Source organism: Sphaeramia orbicularis, chromosome 3, assembly GCF_902148855.1.
Source record: "Sphaeramia orbicularis chromosome 3, fSphaOr1.1, whole genome shotgun sequence".
In the NCBI taxonomy this organism is placed as follows: Eukaryota; Metazoa; Chordata; class Actinopteri; order Kurtiformes; family Apogonidae; genus Sphaeramia; species Sphaeramia orbicularis.
Genome location: NC_043959.1, coordinates 24,640,506 through 24,655,486, shown reverse-complemented (window position 1 = coordinate 24,655,486; position 14,981 = coordinate 24,640,506). Strand labels below are relative to the sequence as shown.

At 36.7% G+C, this 14,981-nt stretch overlaps 1 protein-coding gene across 1 annotated transcript in view; it reads right to left on the bottom strand.

The window, feature by feature from the left end:
* The window catches only part of adamtsl3 (ADAMTS-like 3), a 786,695-nt gene that overhangs the window by 344,420 nt on the left and 427,294 nt on the right, over nucleotides 1–14,981 (bottom strand). The window contains exon 5 of the mRNA XM_030126022.1: nucleotides 8,732–8,777. Within this exon, the coding sequence (XP_029981882.1) occupies nucleotides 8,732–8,777 (46 nt within the window). The remainder of the gene's footprint in view (nucleotides 1–8,731; nucleotides 8,778–14,981) is intronic.

The window sequence follows — 14,981 nt, the reverse complement described above, 5'->3', positions numbered from 1 at the left end:
TCAATAAGAGCCACTTGTTCCTGCGGGCGACCACTGGCAGCCGTTTGGCGCCCAATAACCGCCTTATCTCCTCCCTGACTGAGAAGCGGACCCGTGAAGTCTGACACACGGGCTCCTCTCTGCTCCACTGTGTCGGCGTTCATATCCGTATAGACGCCTATAGAACACAGCGCACAAAGCCTTCAGACAGACTTAGCCCTTCGACGTGTGGAGCAGGGAGATATGGGTAAATATTATCCTGGGAACACTTCCCACTGGATGTGATTGAAGCTCTACAGTGAGTCAAGACCGAACCGTGGGGGGAGAAATAAGGCCTGTCTTCCTCTGATTAAAAATGGTGTAAGAAAGTTGTTTCAGCAGGCTGGATGTGTTTCTGCGGTTTGGGAAAGAGCAGAGCTGCTGTAAAGCGCCCGTCACTGGGATAGTTGTGGTTGTTGCTCTGTAATGGATCAAATGACGACTGTTGATATAACAGGATGGACCGTCCTGGGCTGGTAGAGGGATTATTCATACAACATTAAACAGACTTTATTACAGAGAGAGAGAATGGCTACGTCTGTCACATGTGTAGTCTGACCTAAGTAGACGCAGTAGGAGGCAGCGGACGAGATATTTGAGGAGTAGATTTGATGTCTGCAAAGCTCGGTTTCCTACTTTTCTCCTCTTCCATGCTGCGTAAATACACTCCGCTGAGTTCAATGGCCTCAAACTACATTTCTATACAAATTAACCGTCATCGTCTGTGCCTTAAATGACTATTTTCCTAAAATAGTTTTTGAACCACAAATCCACACATAGGCTTTAACCCAGTGGTTCCTGACCTTCTTTGGCTCGTGGCCCCATTTTACCCTTTCATGCATAAATTATGAAATGTATTTACTTTTTTTTTTTGATTGATTTTATTACTCAGAATTAGGCTAAAGTTGAAATGCTTTTTGATTTTTTTTTTTTAATCTGGTTTTATTAAAACATTTTACCCCCTGAGACCCAGGGAAGTACAAGTTTGGGTTTTTTAATTAAATAATTGCCTATGTTGGAAACATCATGATGCAACAGTTTTTCAAATGCTTTTTTAAATTATTATTTTTATGGAATGTCCTTTGCAGTGGACTGTTGTTGTTTTTTTTTTTGTTTTTTTGTTTTTTTTCATAAAGCTGTGAAACTCCTGTCCACAAACATGGACAGAAAACCCACAGCTGGCTCTTCGGAGGTCAACTTTATGAGATCGCAGTTCAATCCAAATTCTAAAACTACGATGATCCTTTAGTTCATTATATGTCTGAGGATCTGTACAGGTAGCCCCCATGTGGTTTGGAGAATATTACCTTTAGAACCCTTTGGAAAGTGAGTTAAAGTATGTGTCAACAAATGTGGACGTCATACATGAAAGGGTTAACATAGCAAATTTCTAGCGACCCCGGACATCCAAAATGGAGACATCTTTCTCTTTGAGATGTCTTAGCAGGGCTTGGCAGGCGAAGAAATCTTTCCATTCTCTGTTCGGCCCGGTTTTCTGACTGCGACTGTGTCCGCGCAGGTTGAAGCGTAGTAACGTGTGCGGTCACATGATCATGTCAATCAAGATATTCCCTCTCAGATATTATATCCTGCATTTTATTTGAACTGGATTTTTAGCAGGAAAAATGTGTGGTGTTTTAATTATAATGAAAAATATATTGAATCATTAAAAAAAAAAAAAACTATAAGTAATTTATTTTTTTTGATCAATTACTAGAAATTTCAGGTGACGCCATTTGAATTCTAGACGACTCCACGTGGGGTTGCGACCCCAAGGTTGAAAAACACGCTTTAACCCATAAAGACCCAAACATCCACCATCAATCTAAATAGAATAGAATAGATCATCATTGTCACTATCACAGGAACAATAAAAAACAGTTCAGCAGCTCAGTTTGATTTAGCAGCAAAACACTTAATGCAAAAGGGATTGTATAATAAAATAAAATAAAATACAAATATCACAGTGTTAAGAAAAGTGGACTGTGCAAGGGCTTCAGAATAAAATATTAAGAATGTTAGAACTCCTGACATGAACAAAATATACAGAAAGAATATACAAAAGCTAACTATATTACAGATGAGAGATATATACAGGTAGAAGTAAGGTGCATCCATTACTCTGTGGGTGGAGACTGTTCATCCTGGAGGGGGGGGGGGGCACATTTAACCACTTGTGGGTAAAAACTGTGCTTAAGTCTGTTTGTCTTAGTCCTGAGTGTACTGAATCTGTCCTAAACCATCCACTGATCTAAACATGTTAAAAGCTGTAGCCATGATGCGTCCCAAAATTTTTGTCCATATAGTTTATAAACAAGTATTTTGGAAGCAATTTAAACAAAACTAACCAACGCAAAGCAATATTCTGACATTATTGTTTTGTATCCCAGACCCCTGTTAGAAACGAAACACCTGAATTCATCGTGTGCCAACACTAGTAGGGAATGTAAAGTCCAGATGGAAACACACTGGCATTAACTAAAAAAAACACAAGAAACATGCAATTAAAATGATAACACATGCAAACCAATGATTGACAGATGGTTTCACTGCCAAAAACACACGCTTTTACATAATTCATGCCTTGTTGCATCTTTTCTTTTTGATGTAGTTATTCTCCGCTTAGATCTTTTCAACATTTTCATCTCATTTTCATCTGGCTGTGTGTGTTTTTTTTTTTTTTTTTTTTTTTAATTGCTTTCATCTTGTTATATGTTTTTGCGTCTCTCCTTTGGATTCGACATTTACAAAACTAGTCCAAACCGACATAAACTCTCAGAGAGGACACTCTTATTCTATTGTAACTGTGAAGATAGATGTATATACAGTATATTATTGGAAATATGAATTTTATTCTGACAAGTGAAGAAGCATTTGAGAGGAGTCTGAAGGAAAGAGTGTGATTGGGTTTGGGGTTCCAGAAAAGTCTCCAAACCTTCAGTATTAGAAGGTCCTGGTCTCAGACTCATTTGAAGTCATGTCATTTTAACCAGTCTTGTCTGATGTCGAACAAAGAAAATTCTATTCTATTCTATTCTATTCTGTTCTATTCTATTCTATTTTACTTTACTGTACTTTTTATTTTATTTCATTGTCTTTTATTTTACTTTATTCATTTTACTTGGTCTTGTTATGATCTCGAAGAAGACACTATTTTATTTTATCTAATTGTATTGTATTGTATTGTATTGTATTGTATTGTATTTTATTCATCATTTTACTTTATTTTGTCTCGATCTCAAACAAAGAAGACGCTATTTTATTTTATCTCATTTTATGTTACTTTATTGTACTTTATATTTTATTTTGTTGTGCTGTACTGTATTTTATTTTATTTTACTCACCATTTTACTTGGTCTTGTCTTGATCTCTAACAAAGAAGACACTATTTTATTTTATCTTATTTTATTTAGCTTTATTGTACTATTTATTTAATTTCATTTTATTGTCTTTTATTTTATTCATTTTATGTGGTCTTGTCATGATCTCGAACAAAGAAGACACTATTATATTTTATCTCATTTTATGTTATTTTATTGTACTTTGTATTTTATTTTATTTTATTATATTGTATTTTATTTTATTTTACTCACCATTTTACTTTGTCTTGTCTTGATCTCAAACAAAGAAGATAGTATTTTATTTTATCTCATTTTATGTTACTTTATCGCACTTTATATTTTATTTTATTTTACTCACCATTTTACTTTGTCTTGTCTTGATCTTGAACAAAGAAGACACTTTTTATTTTACCTTATTTTATTTTACTTTATTGTACTTTTTATTTTATTTTATTGTCTTTTATTTTGTTTTATTCATTTTACTTGCTCTTGTCATGATCTCGAACAAAGAAGACACTATTTTATTTTATCTCATTTTATTGTATTGTATTGTATTTTACTCATTTTACTTTATCTTGTCTTGATCTCAAACAAAGAAGACACTATTTTATTTTATCTTATTTTATTTAATTTCATTGTACTATTTATTTAATTTCATTTTATTGGCTTTTATTTTATTCATTTTATGTGGTCTTGTCATGATGTCGAACAAAGAAGACACTATTTTATTTTATCTCCTTTTACGTTACTTCATTGTACTTTATATTTTATTTTATTGTATTATATTGTATTTTGTTTTATTTTACTCACCATTTTACTTTGCCTTGTCTTGATCTCGAACAAAGAAGATACTGTTTTATTTTATCTTATTTTATTTTACTTTATGGTACTTTTTATTTTATTGTCTTTTATTTTATTTCATTCATTTTACTTGGTCTTGTCATGATCTCGAACAAAGAAGACACTATTTTACTTTATCTCATTGTATTGTATTGTATTGTATTTTACTTATTTTACTTTATCTTGTCTTGATCTGAAACAAAGAAGACACTATTTTATTTTATTTTACTTTATTTTACTTTATTGTACTTTTATTTTATTTTGTAGACAGGTTTATTTCACCACCACTCAAAACCACAACTGCAGGAATATCATTACACTGCATTCTTTATTAAAAACTGAGAACTGTTGAGAGTCCTAGAATTGTGATTTGGGGTGTGTCAAACTTTATTTATTTTTTCTGTTTCATTTTATTTTATTTTGGGACACTGTCAGGGGAAGTTTGGATGGAGAAAACTGAGAAGGGGGCACTGAGACCGAAATGGGGGCGTTAGTCTGTATAAGTATCAATATGAAGCCGCATGTTATGTCAATAGCGAATTTCTGTGCCCCCCCCGCCCAGTCCTCTGCGATAAGGTATGTCATACACCCGGAGAGTTAGAGGAATAGTAAATCATCTTCAGTTTCACTTTCACTTTGCAGCGGTCCTTCATCGTCGTTCTACCAACCCCCCCACCCCCAGGTCACAAGTGGGGCACTACCTATGCTACATTGCATATGAAGGGGTGTTTACTCAAAAACGGTTGAGAAACACTGGTTTAGACCAATGTACTGAGTGTTGTGTTGTTCTGTTGCTGTGTTTTTTTGTTTTGTTTTTTTTTTTTGTAAATGGAAAACAAGTATTCAACAAGAATTTGAGGAAAAAACTGAGAACTTCAACAATGCACAGTTTATCTATAACAATATTAGGTGTTTTTGTAGTGAGGTCCATGATCTCTTAAAGTCAGTACTTATTTACCTTAAACATAACCTGGTCCTTAGTAAATAATGCGACCATGCAGATCTACACAGGTAAACAAGAGGCCAGTTGTTTTGAAACTGAAAACTTAAGCTTGAATTAAGTTTCCTTATTAATACCTTAATCCAGGGGCGCCGCTACCAATTATGGGCTCCATGAAAGCATAATTGCTGTGGACCCTACATAAATTGCCTATCTTCTCAATCTACTGGGGGGGGGGTGTATGTACATGGGGGTGCACTCCATAAACAACGTCACTTATTATACCATGAATATGAAGACGAAACTTGACATTCATTCACCGTTCGCCTACCGACTTCTACACCCCTCTTCTACAGCGGACCTTATACAAAATTTTCACAACTTCTGTATGACAATAAGAATACATTTTATTTATAGGCACCTTTCTTGGCACTCAAGGACACCGTAAAGTAAACAGGAGAGTATAAAACAAGCAGTAAAAAAGAGTAAAAACCCAAAGGCAGGTAAAAAATTGGACAATGCAAAAGAGAAAGCAGTCCTAAACAGATGGGTTTTAAGTTTGGATTTGAAGAAAGGGAGTTAAGTGGTATTTCTGAACACCAGTGGTAAGGAGTTCCAGAGTTGGGGAGCAGAGCGGCTGAATGCTCTGCTCTCCATGGAGGTGAGACGGGCAGAAGGAACCGTGAGGTAGAGCAGGGTGTCATCTGCGTAACACTGAAAGTTGATATTATGTTTTCGGAATATATTGCCAAGGGGAAGGAGGTACATGATAAAAAGGAGGGGCCACATACTGTAAGCCTGGACTTTGTACAGGGTGGGGAAGCAAAATTTACAATGAACATTTAGTTGTTTTTTCTCAGCAGGCACTACATCAATTGTTTTGAAACCAAACATATATTGATGTCATAATCATACCTAACACTATTATCCATACCTTTTCAGAAACTTTTGCCTGTATGAGTAATCAGGAAAGCAAACGTCAGAGTGTGTGATTTGCTGAATGCACTCGTCACACCAAAGGAGATTTCAAAAATAGTTGGAGTGTCCATAAAGACTGTTTATAATGAAAAGAAGAGAATGACTATGAGCAAAACTATTACGAGAAAGTCTGGAAGATACTATTAAAGAAGAATGGGAGAAGTTGTCACCCGAATATTTGAGGAACACTTGCGCAAGTTTCAGGAAGCGTGTGAAGGCAGTTATTGAGAAAGAAGGAGGACACATAGAATAAAAACATTTTCTATTATGTCAATTTTCTTGTGGCAAATAAATTCTCATGACTTTCAATAAACTAATTGGTCATACACTGTCTTTCAATCCCTGCCTCAAAATATTGTAAATTTTGTTTCCCCACCCTGTATTTACTAAAATGCTTTAATTACAATGTACTTAAGTAATTTAAGCTTTATTACATTACTATAAAATGTTAAAGTATATCCTACTAATTTATAGACATTGTCAAAAGTATGAAAAATTTTAAGTTGAATGGATTTAAATCACTAAGTTTTAGTCATGACCACACCTTTTTATCTCCATATTGCATTGTGGGTATTGGGCATGTTGTTGAAAATGTGTTCTTTTTCTGTGCAGGGGTTCAGAGGGGTTGCGGTGTTAGTGTTAATTTGGACTTAATGTGTGTATGGCAGTGTTTATTGGCCTTTTTGTGTTTGTTTTTGTTTTTTGTAGAGCTGCACCATGAGTCAGAGCCATAGGAAGAACAATGGCTTTCCTGTTCAGCTAAAATTGTTCTTATTTAATGTAAAATTTTATCCCTTGCCAAATTAAAAGCACTTCCTGTACTGGCAAATTACACTCGGCTAACTTCCTGTCTAACTTCCATCTACGCTACAATATATTAAGTTGAATAATATCATAAAGCAATTTATATTGCAAAAGATTTTAATATAAGGCAACTTGGAATTGAGTAAAATGAACTGATGATTAGTGATGGGACTTTTGACTCTTTGAAGGGAGCCGTTCACTGAAAAGAGCCGTTCAAAAGACTGGCTCTGTTATGTTTTTTGCATTATTTTGAAACACCAATGTTTTAATGACTAAATAGGCTACATGTGATGATTGACATTACATTTTAAAGATGTTTAATTGGCGCGGCAGTAAATATTACCTTACTGTAAAAAGAATAGTTAGGTAAAATGTGTGGGCGAAATACATGACATGAGAGGTGACATTAGGCAAATGATGGAATTTGACAAAAAACATCACGGTACATTATGTGGACTAGTCTGTAGCCTAAAAATGAAGAAGAAAATAAAACATTTTCTCATGAAATAATATTTTATTCTCCTCAAAACAAGAACAATAAATGTGTGTAAACATACGGAAAAAATTGCACAAAACACAACAGTGATTAATCACTGCAATTACTTAAATACCTGAACTGTAGTGCAATTCTCAGAACAAGAACAGTATGTTGGTTACTTGACAGGCAATCGGACACTCCCTCCTTAAAAAAAAAAATTTTTTTAAATGAACGGCTCTTTACAAAGACTTGGTTCCCATCGTTCATTTCAAAGAACCGTTCAAAGGATTTGATTTGTTTGTGAACGTCACATCACTACTGATGATATTAAGTCTAATGATTATACAAAGCAATTGACATTGCAACAAATTTTAAGTTAAATTAACCTGGTATTTGGTGTGTTGTTCTTAAAATAGCAATTCCATTCAAATCAAGCATTTAAGTTTAATATACTCAAGTTTTCATAACTCATTTACTTAAATTTTTAAGGTAACTGGTTTCCTCAAATTTTTTATGTAAACTCAACTTATCTGGTCTTACAGTGCAGTGCAGACCCCTGAGGCACACCTGAACTAACAGGGAAATAGTGGGATGTGAAAGATTTGATCTGAATCCACTGGGCCCCCTCCGATTCTCTATGGGCCCCCCACAAACACTGGGCCCCATGAATTTGTCGTGTTTACCCCCCCACCCATCGGCGACCCAGCCTTAATCCTACAACCACAACTACTACTTGATAGGACAATGACACCAGTGAGGGATGTGCCTTGCTCATGTGAAAGATAATCAGCTGATAAGCAGACATGGAGCTGGAAATGTGACTAGGAAAACATAAAAATCCAATTACCAAAAACATACACAGACTTTCCACAACATGATTGGTATTCTGGGGTTCACGTAGAGCAGAAAAATACCATCAACTGTCCATGATCAAATCCAGATTTAGTCGTTCTTAATCCCATCTCTGTGGTTTTCTTTAAAGCATGAATCATTCATAGCAAAACAAAGACCAGGAATTTGATACTAAATGTAGTTATTCATGCTTTAACTACCATAAATTAACATTAAACTGGGAGGAGATTCTTACATCCATTATATATGATATTTAATGACATGTTCTGATTCTAATAATGATAACTCTATAGGTATAGTGGTTGTATTGGGCTGTATTTTCACTTTCTTTTCTTGTGATTTGCATAAACATGAGTTCGCTTTAGGCCGGTTACTGACATTGCTCTACATGAGTGGGTGTTGACACTTTTTCAGAGTTCAATGCAGTTTTAAAACATCCAGTTCCTCAACCGTTTGTGAATGACTTTTGATCCGACTCACCGTGTTGCTGCAGGTTCTGTAGCGGATGTTTTTGCCATCGCAGTTTCTGCAAAGAGACATAAGAGGGTGACTGAGTTATAATTGTGGAAATCATCATTTTTTACGTGTCGGTATCTATTACAGAAACGCGGATATCCATGTAGCACCGACATCAGACTGAGGGTTTTCACAATAATTGCTGCTAAGTACACCTTTGACTGCAACAATTTTTTGTACAAAATTGCTGGGAGTATCACTATTTCACAAAAGACAACTTGCAAGTGGCTTTTCCAAATGTCAGCTCTTGCTCCTCTGAGGAAAAACAAACTGAGTCATTCATCTCTGCATTGACTGGAGGTACAAGTCTCAGGTGGTGGCTTTTCCAAATTGCGTGCAAACACAGCCAAGTACAGTGGAAAACACTCACAGCCACCAGTGGCTTATATGCATTTCAAAGACAGGGACAGAATCAATTCTATACAACTACTGTTTGGATGATTCTTTTATCCTCCTCAGACCCAGGAAAGTGAAATGTTTACCTTTTTTACATTAAACAATTGTCTTGATTGGAAACTGCATAATGCAATAGTTTTTTTCAGATACATTTTTAAAATTATTGTTATTTATTTTTTAATGGAATGTCCTTTGCAATGAAGAGCAGGTTTTTTTTTTAAGTAAAACTGTCAAACTCTTATCCCCCACAGAGGACAAAAATACATTGCAGGGTCTCAGGAGGTTATCATGGGAGGGTATGTCCATTACTGTGACTGATGTGATGCATTGACACTAGGGATGCACCGATACCACCTTTTTCCAGACCAAGTATGAGTGCGAGTACTTACATTTGAGTACTTGCTGATACCGAGTATCGATATGAGTACAGTCTACTCTCGTTAAACCGCCCGCCGTTATACCACCATTTTCGCTCACCGCCGACCAAAACCATTGCACAAAAATCCCCAATGCATTATTCCATTAGCTACCGCCATTTCCGCCTATCGCCATCCGCCAGCCCAGTTCCATGCACAAACAACACTTATACCATTGATTTCCCGACCATTATATCGCCAGCGTGATTGCCATCGAGTACACATAAATTTTAACAATGCACTGAAACAAACGCGCTAGACGCTGATCGCGACGAGCTACGAGTAGGTCTACGGAACGGCCACCGTTCATTTATCGCAGAACACTCAGTAGGTCAGGATGTCGGGAAGAGGACGTGGGATTAAGCCAAAGCCTCAAGATGATGGGGTGTCATTTCCCGACACGGTATAATAATGCTTAAAATGTTTCCCCACTTTAAATGATCCCTTACAACATAACAGAATCAAGATTTATTTAGAAACGCAATTAGAACGGGTTAACGGAGGCAGCATAGACATCATATAGTAAAGACATGCACATTATGGACGCAACCCGCTGTGACGCCATTTTCGCTATACCGCCAATTTGGCCGTGAACGGAAGTTGGCGGTATAACGAGAGTAGACTGTACTTAATAATCCCATTTCAGTTCTTAGTCCCTTTTGTAAATGTGCTTTATTGTCGTTATCATTAGTCTGACTGGAACAAAATGCTGCTACTGACATTTAATGTGTTGGAATGAGCGTTTTTCAAGTAATCCACCAGGGGGCACTGCTCTTAAATAACCATACTGGACAAATACCACGAAGAAGAGTAAAGTTTTTTGAGAAGAAGAAAAAGAAAGTCAGTAATAACAAACATGGAGATGACAGAGGCAACACTAATGTGATACTACTATTGCAACATTTTCTCTGGTAAGGTTTAACAGCTTAGCTTCAGCAGGTAGAGAAAAGAGAAATGCCACTTCCACCGGCGGGGGTCCGCTCCGTACTCCCGCTGGTATTCTCATTCTGGGTACGCATCCACCAGCACCTGGAAAACGGATGGAATGTACCCAGAGGACGGACAGAACGCTGCGTCCGTATCTGTCTGTCTGTAACGTTATTTGCAGTCAGCGTTACTTTTATCACCGTCATTTATTTGGTTAAATCTCCACACTCTTCACACTCCACACACATTATTCCACCACCGCGTACATGCTGCACTGAACTGTGAATGTCACATGGCCGTAAGTGGTATCGGTGCATTTGTATCGGATATCTTTTACGAGTACGAATACGAGTACACACACTGAGTATTGGAGCCGATGCTGATACTCGTATCGGTATCGGTGCATCCCTAATTGACGCTGGTAGTTTTTTCATTGGACATATGCGCAAAACTTTACTAATATTTACTGAATGTCAAAAAAACAGAAGTGCGTAATGTCAGTTTTTTCCATTAAATCACAAATGTGACGATTTGTTTATTTATCGCAAGATGACACAGGGTAATACCATCTGTTGAGAAAACATCGTACAACAGTATACAGTATTATCGTAATTTGATCAAACTTTGAAAGAGGTATCTATATGTATAAAAGTACTTACACAAATGAAATATTTATGCAAGTTTTTCTTTTCCTGATGTTTATATGTTATTTTGGCTGACTCTGCATATTACCCCTCTATCTCATACTAAATTTAAAAATTATTCAGTTTCCTGCTGTGTCCACACATCTTTCTTTTAAAACTCTTCTTCTTCGCTTGTTGTAACATCTGTCAAGACAAACAATCACTCTCACATTCACACATATTAGCAATTTAGATTAACCAATTAACCCAGGGGTGTCAAACTAATTTTAGTTCAGGGGCCACATTCAGCCTAATATGATCTAAAGTGGGCCGGACCAGTTAAATAATATAGATAATAGGATAAGAACTTTTGAGTGTAAAAAGTAAATTCTGTAATGAAAATGTTTATATCCACACTTTGTACTTGAACATAACATGAACAAATATGAACAAGCTGAAAATTCTTTAGTAAAATAAGTGCAATGTTAAGAAAATTACGCCTTAGTTTATCATTTATACATGCAAATCACAACTTAGAGATCACAGTGGATCTACAAATACACAAAACATTAAATAACAGGGAGAATATTATTAAAATTCCACATACTTCTCTTAAGACATTTCAGATATTTATATTTTTTGTAAAAGGCTAATTTGTAAATGTAAACATTTTTGTGTAATTTTACTTTTTTTTTTTTTTACACTAAAACAAAGAGACAAATTTACAGTTTTCATTATTTAGAGGTTATGATGATAGAATTTTACTGGTCTGATCCACTTTAGACTAAAATGTCCTAAAATGATTTTAACACCATTGATTATTAATATATTCAGTAATTTTTGCATGTCACAAATTCATCCCAGGGGCCAGACTGAACCCTTTGGTGGGCCGGATTTGGCCCCCGGGCCGCATGTTTGACATCTGTGAACTAACCTATCAGTGCATGTCTTTTGGATGGTGGGAGGAAGTCGGAGTACCCGGAGAGAACCCTTGCAGACACAGGTAGAACGTGTAAACTCCACACAGAAAGGGTCCCGTATCGATTAGTACTGGAATCGAACCCAGGACCTTCTTGCTGTGAGGCACAAGTGTTATCCACTGCACCACCGAGTCGCCCAGAGAAAAGCTTACAGAGCTATAATGCGAACTATCAGCTGATCCAGCATGCATTATAAGACAGTGTTATTTTGAGTGACTGTCAAAATAAGTGTCTATGAGTTTTGGGTGCAAACAATGAGATTTATACTTTATTCAGTAACTGATACATAGGGTTGGTTTGATTGAAGTTTTGGTCTAATGTATGTTCTTTTACTAGACTTCAAAAGACTAAATATGAATATAAATTAACTTGATGTTATTTCATGCCATGTTTCCAAGTTTCCAGGTTTCTATCTAGGGATGGGAATCGAGAACCGGTTATTTTTGAGAACCCGATCCCAGTAGCTCGATTCCTTGGAATCGTTTGCCTGCCTGCTTAACAATTCTGCTCATCGATTCCGTCTTCGTTGCGCATGCATGATGATGTCACGTGTACGCTGCATTGTTTTGGTCAGAACATAGCCAATATGGTGTTGAGGCAGAAACGGTCTAAAAAGACGACACCAGGTCCACTGGAACACTGTCAAAGCTTCCATTTCTTCAAAAGGGTGGAATCCCTTCAATCTGCTCAAACATTTGTCCACAGCATGTGATTCATTTACAGGAATGTTACGTATTTGATACGCTACTTAGTGATGGCTGTGAATCTAGCAGTAGAGTGAACACCAGGCCGTCATCCAGGCCCAGTTCCGGTGTGGGCAACAAATGTCGTATCCCCTCAAATACAAGTTTCCGAAGGTAGGGGGAAGGAAATGAGGTGCACAACAACGGGAGATGGGCAGAGTCGAACCGGTTCCATGTAGTGGAAATGCGGCAATAGGAATTAGTAAAGCGTCTTTAGTTTCACTTTCACTATACGCACCCCCCCTCAAACCGGGCCTGGTGGCATCTTTCATTCATTTTCTGAACCCGCTTTATCCTCACTAGAGTCACAGGGGTCGCTTGGAGCCTATCCCAGCTACATAGGGGCGAAGGCGGGGTACACCCTGGACAAGTCGCCAGTTCATCGCAGGGCTGAACATATAGAGACAAACAATCACTCTCACATTCACACCTATGGGCAATTTAGATTAACCGATTAACCTATTAGTGTATGTCTTTGGATGGTGGGAGGAAGCCGGAGTACCCGGAGAGAATCCACGCAGACACGGGGAGAACATGCAAACTCCACACAGAAAGGTCCCGCCCCCTGTCAACTGGTGTTGGAATCGAACCCAGGACCTTCTTGCTGTGAGGCACGAGTGCTAACCACTGCACCACCAGATGCCACCTGGTGCATCTGTTACAATTATTTGTATACTGTATATGTTATATTTTCTGCGCAGATGGAAATATAAAAGACAGTTCATGCAAACACACCCGTTTGTACTCTTTTCTTCCCACACCCAATGAGAATCGATAAGAGAACTGATAAGGAATCAGATCGATACGCAAACTCAATAATGGAACTGGAATCATTAAATTCTTATCAATTCCCATCCCTGTTTCTAACAGTAGAAACCAACCAGCAACAGCTACCACTTAATCACATATTTAACCTACACACTTGTCATCATAGAGTAAATTTCCTACAGCCTGAAAACACAAAGAAAGTAGATGCAGAGGTCTCATGTCCTTTCAGAACAGTTGAACTACAATATTCTCAAAGGGCATTATGGATTTTTTTATCCACTGATGTTAAAAAACTACCAACCACTGCAGCGGTCAGAAGACAGCAAAAAATAGTAGTCGTAAAAAGGTCAGTTTTTTAATCACGTATGTGCCTCTTTAGTTCTGCAGCTCAGTGTCTGAATTGTGTTAAAAACACTTGGCCTTTTCATAAACTGTCAAAAAGAGGCTGTGATTAGAATAGAAAATGAAATGAAGCCTGGACCTAACCTTAAACCTACAACAGGCAGGAAATCATGTTCAGATTCAAACCACACGGTCCATTTAATTACTTTACATCCATATATTAAATTATCTATAATAATGTTAATTGCAGTAGATGGAAGTCTGTATGAGTAATAAAAAAAACAAGCCATAAAATAAATGGGTCATAATCACTGTCTGGTCATGTCAGAGAAAGCCTTCATCCAAACAGAAATGTTATATTGAGGAAAACAGAAAAAAAAAACAAAAAACAAAACTGTCGGAACGCTTTAAATACCCATTTAGTCTCATTCACCCCATCAGCCGCATGAAAAGGTCTGAAAGAACATGCATTCACATGTTCCTCTGGCTGGAATATTTACGATTATTTGAGGATTTAACTTTTCATTTACATTACAATAATGCGATGTTTGGGTGCAGTTATGAAATTACAGACAGATAATTGACATTTTTGTTATCTATTTTTGTGGATGCTTCAGTATTTGCAGTAAAGGCACAAAACTGTGTAAAATTGTGTTGTACAGGAAGAAAAAAAAAACCACAAATCGGCTTGTGTAGGCTTATTTTGACTCTGTTTATGCAAATGAAATGAAAATTAAAAGTCTAATATTATGGATTGTGCATTGTGCTGTAGTATGTGCACATTTTGGTTAATATATATTATATGCAGTGCAATCATAATGTAAAAATGAGCTCAGACTTCCAACAATATCAGCAAAATGCCAAAACATTACAGTTATTTTTACTTCTGTAATGAAAACGGGATTGAAAAAGCACATTATCACCACTGGTTTCTATATTTACATGGATATTAAAGCAGCTACTGACTGAAGAAGTCAATTATTTGACTATAAATTATGATTTTACAATTGATTTCCTTG